The sequence below is a fragment of the Cucurbita moschata genome, unplaced genomic scaffold, assembly GCF_002738365.1.
Source record: "Cucurbita moschata cultivar Rifu unplaced genomic scaffold, Cmos_1.0 Cmo_Scf00021, whole genome shotgun sequence".
NCBI lineage: Eukaryota > Viridiplantae > Streptophyta > Magnoliopsida > Cucurbitales > Cucurbitaceae > Cucurbita > Cucurbita moschata.
The window spans coordinates 3,089,417-3,102,397 of record NW_019268537.1 but is presented as its reverse complement, the minus strand read 5'-3'; the positions used below and the strand labels follow the sequence as shown (position 1 = coordinate 3,102,397).

The following is a 12,981-nucleotide window of genomic DNA, read 5'->3' as shown; positions in this document are numbered from 1 at the left end:
GTACAAAAAGCTAACGTAGAACTCCTGTCCTAATAATCTTCAACAAATCGCTCTTTAGTACGGTATACTATGAAAGTATTGAACCAAATTTTTGAACCCGCCTGATCTACAAAACCTTAACAAAATAACGAGAAAAGCGTACTTACAAAATAATGAAACTGCACATCGATGTGATGCTTGTTATACATAAAACTAATGCTTAGCAAAAATACAAATTAATTGACTTAGATCAAACAAATTAGGATAAAATAATTATTATATATGTTTCATTCATAACTAAAAAAATTCAAATATTAAACATTCACAAATTACAACTCATACTAATAAAATAATAAAAACATCGAAGCCAAAAGAAAAAAACTGAATCAACGTGTGTATAAATATATATAATAATAAAAAAAATAAAAAAAAAAAGGTGTTCATAAAGATTTTGTTGAGAATAAAAGTAAATTATAAAAAATAATAACTAAAAATAGACTAAACCCCTGAAATTTTTAATTATGAGAATAAAGCAATTACTTAATTTGTGTATCCCAAAACCCAACAAAACGGTTGTAGAATCCGACCCTTTACTTCTCTGAAGTTACCAGCAAGACAAAGTCAAAGATTTTTTAAAAAATTTAATATAATTTTGGTTGCAGACTATAGCAAACTTGGAACTCATCACATCTGTTGATTCTTGACGTCTCCCACTAATCCAGACCGTCCATTAGAACAGGGAAAGCTTTTCTTCTATTTACACGTGCATTTCATCTTTTTGTTGCCCTTTTCATTCTCTGTTTTCATGCACAGAATAGAATTCTTCTCCCAACTATATAACAAAATTTAGTGGAAGAGAGAGAGAGAGAGAGAAGGAGAGAGAAAAAGAAGGGAGGAAATGGACTGAGAGGAGAAGAGACAGGAAGAGCCATGGGTGCAGTTCTAATTGCTACTCTTCATCTCAATTTACACAAATTTTTGTTCCCAGTTTTCATTTTTGTCAGATCTTGTTCTTGACCAGCATTTTCCCACCTCCAAGAACATATCATTTTCATAAATCTATATACATGTTCAAGTGATCTTGTTCTAACTGGGTTTCTTTGGCTGTGATCCATGGAGAATTCTAAAGAAAACAAGTTTGTGTGCAACTTTTGTCACAAAAGCTTCACGTGTGGGAAGTCCTTGGGAGGTCATATCAGAATTCACAAGAACGAGAAACAAACGGAAAGAACCAATATCTTGAAGTTTCAAGTTCCTACAGAGAGAAGAAGAAGCAAGAGAGATTCAGAATCCGAGTTTGCTAATGATAATTCAGGCTATGGCTTAAGAGAGAATCCCAAAATTACACAGAGATTTGCTGATTCGAGATACCCTTTAATGCAGGAGAAGTTTTGTAGAGAATGTGGCAAAGGGTTTCAGTCCTCAGAAGCTTTGACTTGGCATTTGGCTTCTCACTCTCAAAACAATATTTATGGGATCCCTCATCAAAAGCGGGAGTTCATAGACAATCGATCGGACATACCTGACAAAGTCCGGGAGGCGGCTATGTGCTTGATGATGATGTCTGATAGCAAATCATTTGCCTCTCACTCTAATGGAAGGCTGGAAAAGCTAGACGTTTATGAATGCGGCGGTGAGAATTCCGACACTGAAAATTTCAGACAAGAAGTCTACAAGAGAGTTAAACTGAAAGTGTGTCTTAATCGGGGTGTTATGGATGAAGAATATAAGAACCCAGATGGAAAATATGGAGTGAGGATAGGAAAAACCAAAGAGAATGATGAACAAGTGCATGCATCTTCTTACAAGTATGAGCTAAGAAAGAGGTTGAACAATGAATCATATAGTCCTAATTTCAGAGAGATGTATACAAAAATGAGCAATGGCTGCGAGTGGACGCATCAGTCAGGTGAAAACAGCGTTACAAATTCCATGTCCATACCAGCTAGGGAGTTAACTGAGTTAAGCAATGGCAAAAACAAGGCTCACCAAGACAGTTCTGGAAATGAAGAGAAGAAATTAGGAGCCAAAAAGAAACACAAGTGCCCAATTTGCTTCAAGGCTTTCAAATCAGGGCAGGCTTTGGGGGGACATAAGAGGTCCCATGTGGTCGGGAGTTTAGAAGAGGCATCTATAGTGACAAGGCCAGAGTCCAATGGGATGAGTGGTCTAATTGATCTTAATGTTCCTGCTCCTATGGAAGAAGAGGAAAGTGGGAGATGGGGTGAAGGCTGATGAAGGATCCAGGAGCATGTAGCCACCAATCCAATAATACGGGCAAGTCTGTGATAATTGGTTCTATCTTGTCCTGATAATGTGAGGTTATCAAACTTGCAAATGAAGTCTGTAGGGCATGTTTTTGGCATTTGCTTTTTTGTTTTTATCATTGTTTTAGGTTCCTTGACTTTTTTACTGATTTTTTAATTTTTTGGACCAAACATGTGAGCTGAATCCTCTATTTCAAATTTATTGTCATGTCCAAATGTTTGGGCATTAAGCTTGGAGATGGAGGAGGGGTTCCCTATTTTTCTCTTTTTGTTTCAGTCATGAATTTAGGGTCGTTTTGTAGTGATTCTCAGTTGAAATCTCTCTCCGCTCTCTTCCCCATTCCCCGTTTAAATGGAAAGTCCTTGTTCTGTTCGGATTAAATAGACATCTCTACCTAGAAATGATCTAACAAAGCTCTGAGAATTGTAACGAACTTCTTATGCAATTGGGTCGGTTTAATTTTGAATAGGCTAAGATGTTTGAGTTCATCTCCTGTTTGAGTCTTCTTATCTCATTTGGCAATTACAATAGCAATGAGTTGGAGAGCAAATTTTATAGGGAAGGGAAAAGAAATCAAACCTTTTAAGATAGCAGCAATAGTGGAGAAATCTTTTATATATCTCTTGTATACTCATGAATGGTTCTGTCACTGCTGAACTTGTATGAACCAGCTGTGTTTAAGATCGACATCTTGGTCCATCTCTGTACAGAACAAGCAAACGATTAGGAGTTTAGCAGCTTGGCTGATTAGAGAGTACAGAGTTTGGTGATTACCTTTTGATCATGATAGGCCTCATCAACCCTGTCTGGGCACTCTATGTAACTACGGAAGTCCTGGTAAACGAGCAAACAGTCAGCCTCACCATAACCTTCATTTCCTTCTAAAAATCCCAGGAGTTCTACATAGTTGTAACAGTCCAAGCCACCACTAGCTTTTATTGTCTTCTTTGGTCTCTTCCTTTCGGACTTTCCCTCAAGGGTTTAAAACGCGTCTTCTAGGAAGAGGTTTCCACACCCTAGCTTTGTTCTCCTCCCCAATCGAGGTGGGATCTCATAATCCACCCCTTTTGGGGTCCAACGTCCTCGCTAGCACTCGTCTCCTTCTCCAATCAATGTGGGACCCACCAATCCACCTCTCTTCAGGACCCAGCGTCCTCGCTAGCACATTGCCTCGTGTCCACCCCCTTCGAGTCCCAACATCCTCGCTAGCACACTGTTTCATGTCCACCCCTTTTGGGGCTTAGCCTCCTCGCTAGCACATCACCCGGTGTCTAGCTTGTATACTATTTGTAATGGCCCAAGCCCACTATTAGTAGATATTGTTCTCTGTGGACTCTCCCTTTCCGGCTTTCCTTCAGGGTTTTAAAACGCGTCTTCTAGGGACCCAAGCCTATGCTAGCTGATATTATCCTCTTTGAACTTTCCCTTCCGGACTTTTCATCAAGATTTTAAAACGTGTCTGCCAGAGAGAAGTTTTCACACCCTTGTAAAGAATGCTTCATTCTAATCCCCAACCGGATGCTTCATTCCGAATGCCCTCACTTCCTCAAACCGTGGGGCTCCTTTCCTGTGTAAGAAATGTTGCTTTTCATAACTATGAAAAGCTTTTAAGTTTAAAAACTACAACTGATTCTTCTGGGATTCTAGCAAGAGTTTCTAAGCTTACCTTTAGCTCTCCAGCAATTTCATGCGCCCATCCAATCTTCCAATCAGTATGCATCCATCCGTAGCAAACTTCATGTTACTGGTTCCACTGGCCTCTATTCCAGCCGTGCTTTTCCAATCAAATTATGTAACATGAAAAACAGTGCAGAAATCAATACCCTACCTAGAAAATTAATATCGAAGGCTGACCTTTCCAAACCAATTGTAATGGCTCCTAAAAGCTTTAGGTCTCGATATTTGGAACAATTTATTCACTCATTTCATTAGTTTAATGTTTGGTCTTATGAGATTGATCTTAAGAGCCAGCAAGGTAATCCAAACTTGTAAAATTAACTACCTGATATGCTGGGATGGATCACCGCCAGGAACGAGCAGTGTGCAGACTCGTCTCCTTCTTCAGCAGGTAACGATTCCTCGTCGAGGTCAGCCACAGACTCCGCCGCTGATTTTACTAGCAGCTCCATTACCGAGTCTGGTAATTCAAAATTTCTACAATCATCATTTGTTTCAACTTTTGTGGAGCAACATGAACACTGGCAGGCTAATGGAGCGCGGGAGACGGAGGCCAAACGTCTTGGTTTTTCTTGAATTTTCTATTTCCTTTTTTCTTTTTTTTCATCTTATTTGCAAAATGCCGTGAAAATTAATATAAAATGTAATGACTATTTTAAACGCTAAATTAATAATAAAAAAATATCGATCAAATTTGCCTTGATTTTGACGGAAAAATTAATATTTTATTTAACAATATTTCATTAATAAACTTTACTCTTATCCGACTTCAAAAATATTTATGAATTTTTATAAACTTTTATGAATAGAATTAATATTTTAAAGTTTAAATTTTCTTTTAATACAGAGATCATCTCTATTTTTCAATTTTAAGTTTACTAACAATAAAAATTTAGTTTAAAGGTATTAATGTTTATTTTTAAAAATTTATGAATATTTTTTAAGCATGGTATTAGTGGCTTGTTTATTGATTAGCTCCTTGCATACAAAGTACGACAGGTCTTGGTTTTGACTGTGAGATCTCCGCCATAGAGTTCTACCCTCTATTGGGAGGACTCCGAGTGGAAGTTTGATTTTGCCTTATCTTTTGGGGTTGTTTGATATTGAGATCAAACGGTCGTTTGGTGGAAGCATAGGTTGTGGAAAGGTCTTCAACTTTTTGTTTGTAGAGCTTGGTTTTCACCCACGACTTCAGCCCCTTAACAAAATTGAAGACCTTATCTTTCTTGGGCATATCACGGATATCTAACATAAGCCCAGAAAAATTGTTTAACATAGTCTTGCATACTGCCAGTATGTCTCAGCTCTCTGAACTTCCTTTATGCAAGTATCTTGACATTTTCTAGCAAAAACTGAGAGCGTAGTTGTTGTTTTAAACCATCTCAAGTGTCCACAGTACATCGATCATCTTGAATGTCCATGTACTTTGATCACCATCACAATCTTGCATTGTTGGTGAGATGCATCGTTGCCAACGTGATTTTCGCTTCTTCTGCCATGATATTTATGGCTCAAAAGTACTATTCGAGATCAAAGATAAAGTTCTCTAGAGCCTTGATGTCTCGAACCACAAATAGTTGAGATTTGGTTCTCCACAGCTATCATAGGAAAGTTTAATCTAATACTTAAATTTGCCACTACAGCTCTAACCACTCCAAAGGCAGCTCTCGAACCCTCAAACATGTTTGAGACCATCTGTCCATAAGTACGTTTTTAACCTTCTAAAAAATGTTTAATGGATATTAACGAAATGTTGGAAAGTTTAGTATATTTTTTAAATATTTTGATTTTCTAAAAAAAGTTTAATATTATTTTTTAAATAAAATACAGATCATTTCTATTAAAAAATAATTAGAGTCGCTTAAAAAGTTTAAAATTATTTTTTTTTGACGAAATAATTAAAATTATTTATTTTTTTTAACAAAATAGTATTTTTTTTTTCTTAATTTAGCCTAAAATTAATATTTAGTTATTAAGCATTTAAAAAAGCACGTGCGGCGCGCACGGCCAACACAAGTCTGTCTATTTTTCCTTTTCCCCTTTTAGAATTTTTAAAATAAAAGTAAAGGAAAAGAAAATCGAAATCTGAGAAAATTCCAACGGGCTAAATTTGTAAGGGGGGACAACAAATTTCAAACTGAATATTTCTTTCGTAATTCAACTCCATTTTTTTTTTTGAGCCAGTCGGGGACGTACAGTTCTTCTGCTTTTCCGCGTCGCCTCCCGTCAATCTGTTACGGATTCTCAATTTTATCTGTGTTTAAGGATCGTACACGCTGATAATCGTCAAGAACAAAGCCCATAATTTCGCTTTCGTTTCATATTTTCTTCCTGCTTCGGATTTCCTCTTCCAATTTTCAGGTACACTCATTTTCCCCTTCTCGATTGTTTTCGTTGAACGTTCTATTTCCACTTCATTGCATTGGTGATTCATCTTTTTGTTGAACTTATATTCGTATTTACACTGTATTTCTGTGATTTTTCTCTCCTTTTGAACCCTCATTTTCCGTTCTTATGGTTTATCTGTATCGTTATCGGTTAATTTCTAGGAATATCGGTTGTCGCTTCGCTTTCGATCCCTAATTCTACGCTTGAATTGCATTCTGCATTCTTATTTCCAGTTGCTTTTTGTTAGTCTCTATATGGTAGAATGGTAGTGTTATTTTGTATTGTTTACTGCGAATCTATTGTCCTCCCGGAGTTCTGTTTCGATCGAAATTGTTGGCATTACGGCCTTTTTCCTAAATATTCTCACTACTATTTTACAGGTACGAGTTATATTCATCAGATCCTTGTTTGAGAGCCGCTTACCGGATAGTTTATTAGAATTCAAGAATTTCTTTGTAGAGCCAGGATGTTTAGTTTCATGAAATCCCCCGCGAAAGTTACTAAGCAGAATTCTGTAGATGAATTATCAGGCGGATCTGGCACTAATCCTTTTGATTCTGATTCTGGGCCTGAAGCCAAACAAACTCTTAATGCTGCAAGAAGAACTTCTTCTGAGCCTGTGCTCATTATACCAAACTCCATTTCCGCCAACGATTTTGATGATGATGATGATGATGGTTTTGTTGGAAAAAGAAGGACTGCAACTTCTGCAGCCTCTAAAGACAGGTACAAAAATGATTTTCGTGACTCGGGAGGACTCGAGAACCAAAGTGTGCAGGAATTGGAGAATTATGCTGTGTATAAAGCAGAGGAGACCACAAAATCTGTTCACAATTGCTTGAAGATTGCTGAGGACATAAGGGAAGATGCTACCAAGACCCTTGACATGTTGCATCAGCAGGGTGAGCAAATTGAGAGGACCCACAGGATGGCTGCTGATATGGATAAAGATTTAAGTAAGGTAAGCTCTTTTCGAGTTTCGATCAGACACCTTGCGGATATATTTCTATCCTATGTTGTTATTCCTGAAATTATAGTTGGCTCATGGTGATCTGATATAATTAAAAACAGAATCAGATTATTCAAACTTTTAAAGTTAGCAGTTACGAAATATTTGGCTTGCAAGTTACGATGCGATTAGGTTGTGGATGTCCTACTCTGTAAGTGATGGAAGATGTTCAAGAACAAAGAACCTTTTTGTTTGCTAGGAATTTGTTAAGCAAGCCTGAAATGATTGAGTTTTTCTCTTGCCTTTTCGTTGTTTATGTATGCATTTTTTATGATCCTTTGATTGCTCCTCCATGTGCTTGTCAATGGTTTCTTATTCATTATTGTTACTGACAGGGTGAGAAACTTCTGAATAATCTGGGAGGCATGTTCTCTAAGCCATGGAAGCCAAAGAAGACCAAAGAAATTACAGGCCCTCTTATAACAGCAGGTCATATTTTCACTGGTTCTTGTCACTAAACACTGTCATTCTTGTATCTTACTGCCACTTCCATTTTATCTGCTATTAATTATGTCGGCTGTCCAGATCATTCCTCTGGGCGAACTGAAAACAACAAGGAGCAAAGGGAAAAACTCGGTGTATCTACGGGCAAAAAACAGTCGGGGACTAAAACACCGCCCTCTGAACCAACAGGTGCAATACAAAAAGTTGAGGTGAGAGCGTCGGCCGTTATCATTTCACTATCTTAAAGAGTATAACATTATCATGGATTCAAATTTAACCAATATCTAAGAATGTTAATTCAGGCTCAGAAGGAAATGCAAGATGATGCACTCTCAGATTTAAGTGATATCTTGGGTGATCTGAAGAGTATGGCTGTGGACATGGGAAGCGAGCTTGACAGGTCATAAATGTCTTCCTCTTTTCTCAATCTAAATATTGTTGTATTATAACTCATCAATCTGTTGGCTTATTACATAGTTCTGAATGGTTACTACTCTCTGGAAAATGCAGGCAAAACAAAGCTCTTGATCATCTAAGCGACGATGTCGACGAGCTGAATTCTAGAGTGAAGGGCGCCAATCAGCGGGCTCGTCATTTGGTTGGGAAGTAAATCCTGCCTCTTCCCTCTGTTTGTTTCTAGCTGGAAGCATTTCGATCAAACATTCTTTAATTGTTGGTGTACTATTCTTTTCTCATGTGGTCTTATAAGGTTGCAATAAGTACAAAGCTTTGATTCTATTCTTTCAATGAAAAAGCTTATCCCTTCATCTTGTTGTAGATAGATACTAGGAGCTCAACATTAGCTGCTACCGTTTTCTTGACTAAGTTAATGGAAGATAAAGCCAGTTCAAAAGAGAAAAGGGAAGAAGTAAAAGAAACTCAATTGGGGCTTTTACCATACATAGATTTCCACAGATTCTAGCAAAATTACATTAACTCCATAAACAGTAAACTAGGAATGAAAGTTCCATAGTGCCCCTCCCAATGAAGAAAACCTCATGAATCCTGCTCTGTTGGCATTTTGTACCTTATGCCTCCAAAATTAATGAGACTCATGGGTTTCTTTTGAATCTCGCCTACGAACCCGACGCCTATGACCTAATTCTTTTTTAAGTATATAAAAAATCCAAATCTTAAAGTAAATACCTTGCCATTTCCATGCTTGTTTTTGCCAGTTTTCACATCAAAATGAACTCCAACGTTCGCCTCCTCTCAATGGTCGAACTTTTAAGCCACCAAAACTCGAACACTTCAATGCAAAAACAAGAGTGGAAATAGCAACAATAACCTGAAACAAGAAAGAAAAACAAGACAATATGACATTGGACAAAACTTGTCAACTAATTAGCGTAGCCTTCTTCTGCCTTTGGTCATGCACGAGGATTAAATATTCTTCTTGATCCTTAACTATAATAGGACTCGAGAAAAAAAGGGACGTGCATGATATACTACTGGAATAATAGCAAGAAAACTGAGAAGGGAAAGGGATAAAATGGCTGTGTTCTGATAAAAAAAAATAAAGATTCTTTTTGCTCGTTCTTTGCTTTCTTTTTCTCTTGTTCAGTTGTGAAGAGGGTTTGGCCCCGAGGGCACGAGTCTCTTCTCGACGCCATATCGGGGGTCAATCCCATTGTGTGTCAGCATCTGTGGGACATGAACAGGTAGGTGGTGTTGGTAAACTCTATAAAGGTGAATGCACAAAGAACGTGAGTTTTCATGGGTTAGAGCATCACAAGGATGAAGCTGCTGCAGTTCACGGTGAGGCAGTGGGTGGGTAGAGGTGGTCGGAGAAGCGTCTGGCATGCGGGTGGAAGGTGGATAACCGGAGAGTCTGGTGGCAGATGAGTTGACAAAGACGAGTAGAAGCATCGATATCATCATGAAGAGCTGGGCATTGGTGGCAGAAGACGAAGTACAGGAAGAGAGGGATGCTTTCATTGTCGAGTTCTGATAGAGAGAGAGAAGGGCGGGGAAGAAAGGAGATAAAAGAGAGGTGATGGTGATAGGGAAAGGGAAGAAGTTTAAATGCAGAGCGAGAGACTCATGAAGAGGGAGGATTTATTATTATGGCCTTCGGCTGAGGGGCCTCCTTCATTGGCCAAGGGTATAGTTGCCAATCACTTTCACTCTTCATTAGAGAGCTTTTGCTTTCATGCAACTAAACAATCATCAATCATCGTTTGATCATTCCATCTGTACTTCAACGGTTCAGATCATCTTTATTTTTCCAATATTTCCATGTATTCCCACATTTTATTCACTAATGCAAATTTGGGTCAGTTTCCAACGATGATGTTCGAGCAACCCAAAATGGCCAATATGTCCTGAGATCTAAGACGGATCACGATGCATGGATCATCTTGTTGAAAAACGAGATGACAATGAGATGCGATATTGTTGTGTCAGAACGATTGAACATGCATACATGAATAGGGTGTATGGCCGAACAAGCTTGGATTCTCCATAAGTGATGTTCAATGGTCTGACGAAGCCACAAAGTTTGGTGAAAAATATGAATGGAACTTAAGTTCCCTTAAGATTGGATGTGAGTGTGTCAAGATTATAACGTTGCACGGTTGAAAAAGTACGATGATGACAATTATTTTTAGTGACTTTACTAAAAAACTCTATACTAAACTTTAAAAAAAATAAATTAAATATTTTACCATTAGGGTTATAACATTTAACATTTGTCATGACAATTTGGTGACTTGCATTTATTAAATAAATGAAGTCAATATCATAATTGTTTTAACAATTTTTTAATTCATATGTGAAAATAATATTGAATATTCTATTTTTATTAAGTTATTTATATAATCATTGATAAATTAAATTTTATTAATATGTGTTTAATATTTCATTTAATTTTTAATTATATATGTGATAGAACTATTTATTAGTAAAATTAAATATGAAACGATAAGTATTGTACGGTGCTATATTTGGGTTGAATTTATCTAAAAAGATTACATTTTTTTATCTTTCATTTATGATTTATATCTTAAATAATGAATAATAATCAATAAGGTTGAAGTTAAGCCACCGACGAGTAGCGACTTTTCCGCGTTTGCTGAACGAGCCAAATCGAGAGGGAGTTCGTAGTGAAGAGAAAACTGGAGCATTGTTTATGCTTGAAGCGCGCAAGTTCTGAAAATTGTTTCTTCGCTTAGATCTGTCGAATCGAAATCGATTTCTTTTCCGCATTTTTGAATTTCATAACTTCTCGAAGTTAAGGAACTCACAGATCTGAAGGAATGGCGCGGCGACTGTCACTGCCCGCGTTTTGTGTATTCATCATTTGCTTCTCTATGCTGAACGATCCTGTTCTCTGTAAAACCCTTAAACGAGATGGTATTTACAGCGTCGTCACTTTTGGCTTCTCTTGCTTCTGTCTAAATCTCGCTGTGATTTGCGTTTCAATGGACTGAATAATTTGTATTTTGCAGTTAAAGCATTGAATGAGATCAAGGCTTCTCTTGGTTGGAGAGTGGTGTATTCTTGGGTTGGAGATGATCCGTGTGGCGATGGTGATCTGCCGCCTTGGTCTGGTGTCACTTGTTCTACTCAAGGAGATTATAGAGTGGTTACTAAATTGTATGATTAGATTTCATCTCAAGCCTTTTTTCTTCTCTTTTGTTCGTTTAGTTTATTGAATTGATAATAATTGTTTGCAATTCGCCTTGTTGTTCTTGTTTGATTCTTATCTGTATGATGCGTTAAACTGGGGTTATTTATCTGCTACTGTAGGGAAGTTTATGCGGTTTCCATCGTCGGCCCTTTTCCCACTGCTGTAACCAATCTCTTGGATCTTACTAGGCTGTAAGTGTTTCTTTCATTTAATGTATTAGAAAATTTTGTTTATCCAATATCAAATCATTGAATGAAGCAACTATAACCGAAGGGAAAAACATGGATTTTCTCCGTTAAGATTTTTCTATTATCTCTGCCTGTTTATCGTGTCATAACTTTTGATCGACTCCATAATGATGGATTTTACTTTCTTTTATCTCAAAACTCTTGTTCCTTATGTTAGACAGAAAGTAGTTTTAATCACTTCAATCAATGAAGGTTTAAATGTTTTCTTATTGCAGGGATTTTCATAATAACAAGCTGACTGGTCCAATTCCTCCTCAAATTGGACGTTTGAAGCGTCTTCAGATACTGTAAGTTCCTTGCCCTACTCTTTCAGAGATGTGATGTTCATTCGGACCCTGATTTATTTATGCATTCAGCTTATTGACTTGACTTGGAACTATACTGGCTCATCTAGTTTAAGAAGGAAAGAGAATTTAGAGCCACCCACACTTTTGGGTGTTAAATTACATATTCTAATTTAGGATTCCTTTCACGTTTGCTTAAAAATTTCTGAGCTTTTGGTTTCTTTTTTGACTCCCATTTGTTACTGATTTTTTTTGGTTCCCCCCATTAGTAACTTGAGATGGAATAAGCTGCAAGATGTTATACCTCCTGAAATTGGTGAACTCAAGAGCTTAACTCATTTGTAAGTAATGCTTGTTCTTGCCGTTGATCTATCCTTTTCTTTTGGTTTAGTGGTTATTATTTTTCGTTCTTTTGGCTCTTTTCTAATTTATGTGTGGCTAAATTGGTTGCTGAAAAAATTTCTGTAGATATTTGAGCTTCAATAATTTCAAGGGAGAAATTCCGAGGGAGCTTGCTAGTCTTCCAGAGCTTCGCTATCTACACCTACAAGAAAATCGTTTCATTGGACGAATTCCTCCTGAATTGGGCACCCTGCAACATCTTCGCCACTTGTAAATTTCACTTACTGTACTGTTGAAAGATCTCATATTTCAATTCTATTACCGTTCATCAGTCTTAACTCTGATTCTGCTATTGGCAGGGATGTTGGTAAGAATCACTTGGTCGGTACCATTAGGGAACTCATACGTATTGATGGTTGCTTCCCATCTCTTCGCAACTTGTACGTAGTCTATCCAAATTTTTGAATTGCACCCAAGTTTTATTTTCCTATTTTCCCATTGGAAATTATTGAAATTTTGACTAACTGAATATAATGGTGTGTAGGTATCTTAATGATAATTATTTTACTGGAGGAGTTCCAGCTCAACTTGCAAACTTGACAAACTTGGAAATCTTGTATGTTTCTATTTTATTCTTTGAGATTTTGAAGGCTGATAATATTCATGTTATAGAATCATATTCTTTGTTCTCTCCATTTTTTTTTTTTTTTT

At 37.1% G+C, this 12,981-nt stretch overlaps 3 protein-coding genes across 3 annotated transcripts in view; all 3 read left to right on the top strand.

Annotated features, from left to right (window-relative positions):
- The first annotated feature begins 525 nt into the window (after positions 1-525).
- Positions 526-2,569, top strand: LOC111458638 (zinc finger protein ZAT1-like). The gene has a single exon (XM_023101399.1). It carries the CDS (start codon positions 1,093-1,095, stop codon positions 2,212-2,214), a length of 1,122 nt encoding a protein of 373 aa, XP_022957167.1. The 5' UTR covers positions 526-1,092; the 3' UTR covers positions 2,215-2,569.
- A 3,505-nt stretch (positions 2,570-6,074) lies between these two features.
- LOC111458786 (putative SNAP25 homologous protein SNAP30) lies at positions 6,075-8,530 on the top strand. The gene is made up of 6 exons (XM_023101595.1): positions 6,075-6,285; positions 6,693-7,273; positions 7,657-7,750; positions 7,847-7,974; positions 8,068-8,165; positions 8,276-8,530. The coding sequence occupies exons 2-6, from the start codon at positions 6,779-6,781 to the stop codon at positions 8,373-8,375; spliced, it is 915 nt and encodes a 304-aa protein (XP_022957363.1). The 5' UTR covers positions 6,075-6,285; positions 6,693-6,778; the 3' UTR covers positions 8,376-8,530.
- Positions 8,531-10,796: 2,266 nt separating this feature from the next.
- Positions 10,797-12,981, top strand: part of LOC111458785 (LRR receptor-like serine/threonine-protein kinase GSO1) — a 3,732-nt gene continuing 1,547 nt past the window's right edge. The window contains exons 1-8 of the mRNA XM_023101594.1: positions 10,797-11,119; positions 11,215-11,362; positions 11,516-11,587; positions 11,860-11,931; positions 12,198-12,269; positions 12,397-12,540; positions 12,630-12,710; positions 12,815-12,886. Of these exons, the coding sequence (XP_022957362.1) occupies positions 11,023-11,119; positions 11,215-11,362; positions 11,516-11,587; positions 11,860-11,931; positions 12,198-12,269; positions 12,397-12,540; positions 12,630-12,710; positions 12,815-12,886 (758 nt within the window). The 5' untranslated portion in view covers positions 10,797-11,022. The remainder of the gene's footprint in view (positions 11,120-11,214; positions 11,363-11,515; positions 11,588-11,859; positions 11,932-12,197; positions 12,270-12,396; positions 12,541-12,629; positions 12,711-12,814; positions 12,887-12,981) is intronic.

Bases quoted from the DNA above. Each gene is read 5' to 3' on its own strand.
- LOC111458786 (XM_023101595.1), top strand. From the start codon at position 6,779: ATGTTTAGTTTCATGAAATCCCCCGCGAAAGTTACTAAGCAGAATTCT. The intron at 7,975-8,067 runs GTGAGAGCGTCG...ATGTTAATTCAG, and splicing joins GTGCAATACAAAAAGTTGAG to GCTCAGAAGGAAATGCAAGA. The intron at 8,166-8,275 runs GTCATAAATGTC...TGGAAAATGCAG, and splicing joins ATGGGAAGCGAGCTTGACAG to GCAAAACAAAGCTCTTGATC.
- LOC111458638 (XM_023101399.1), top strand. From the start codon at position 1,093: ATGGAGAATTCTAAAGAAAACAAGTTTGTGTGCAACTTTTGTCACAAA.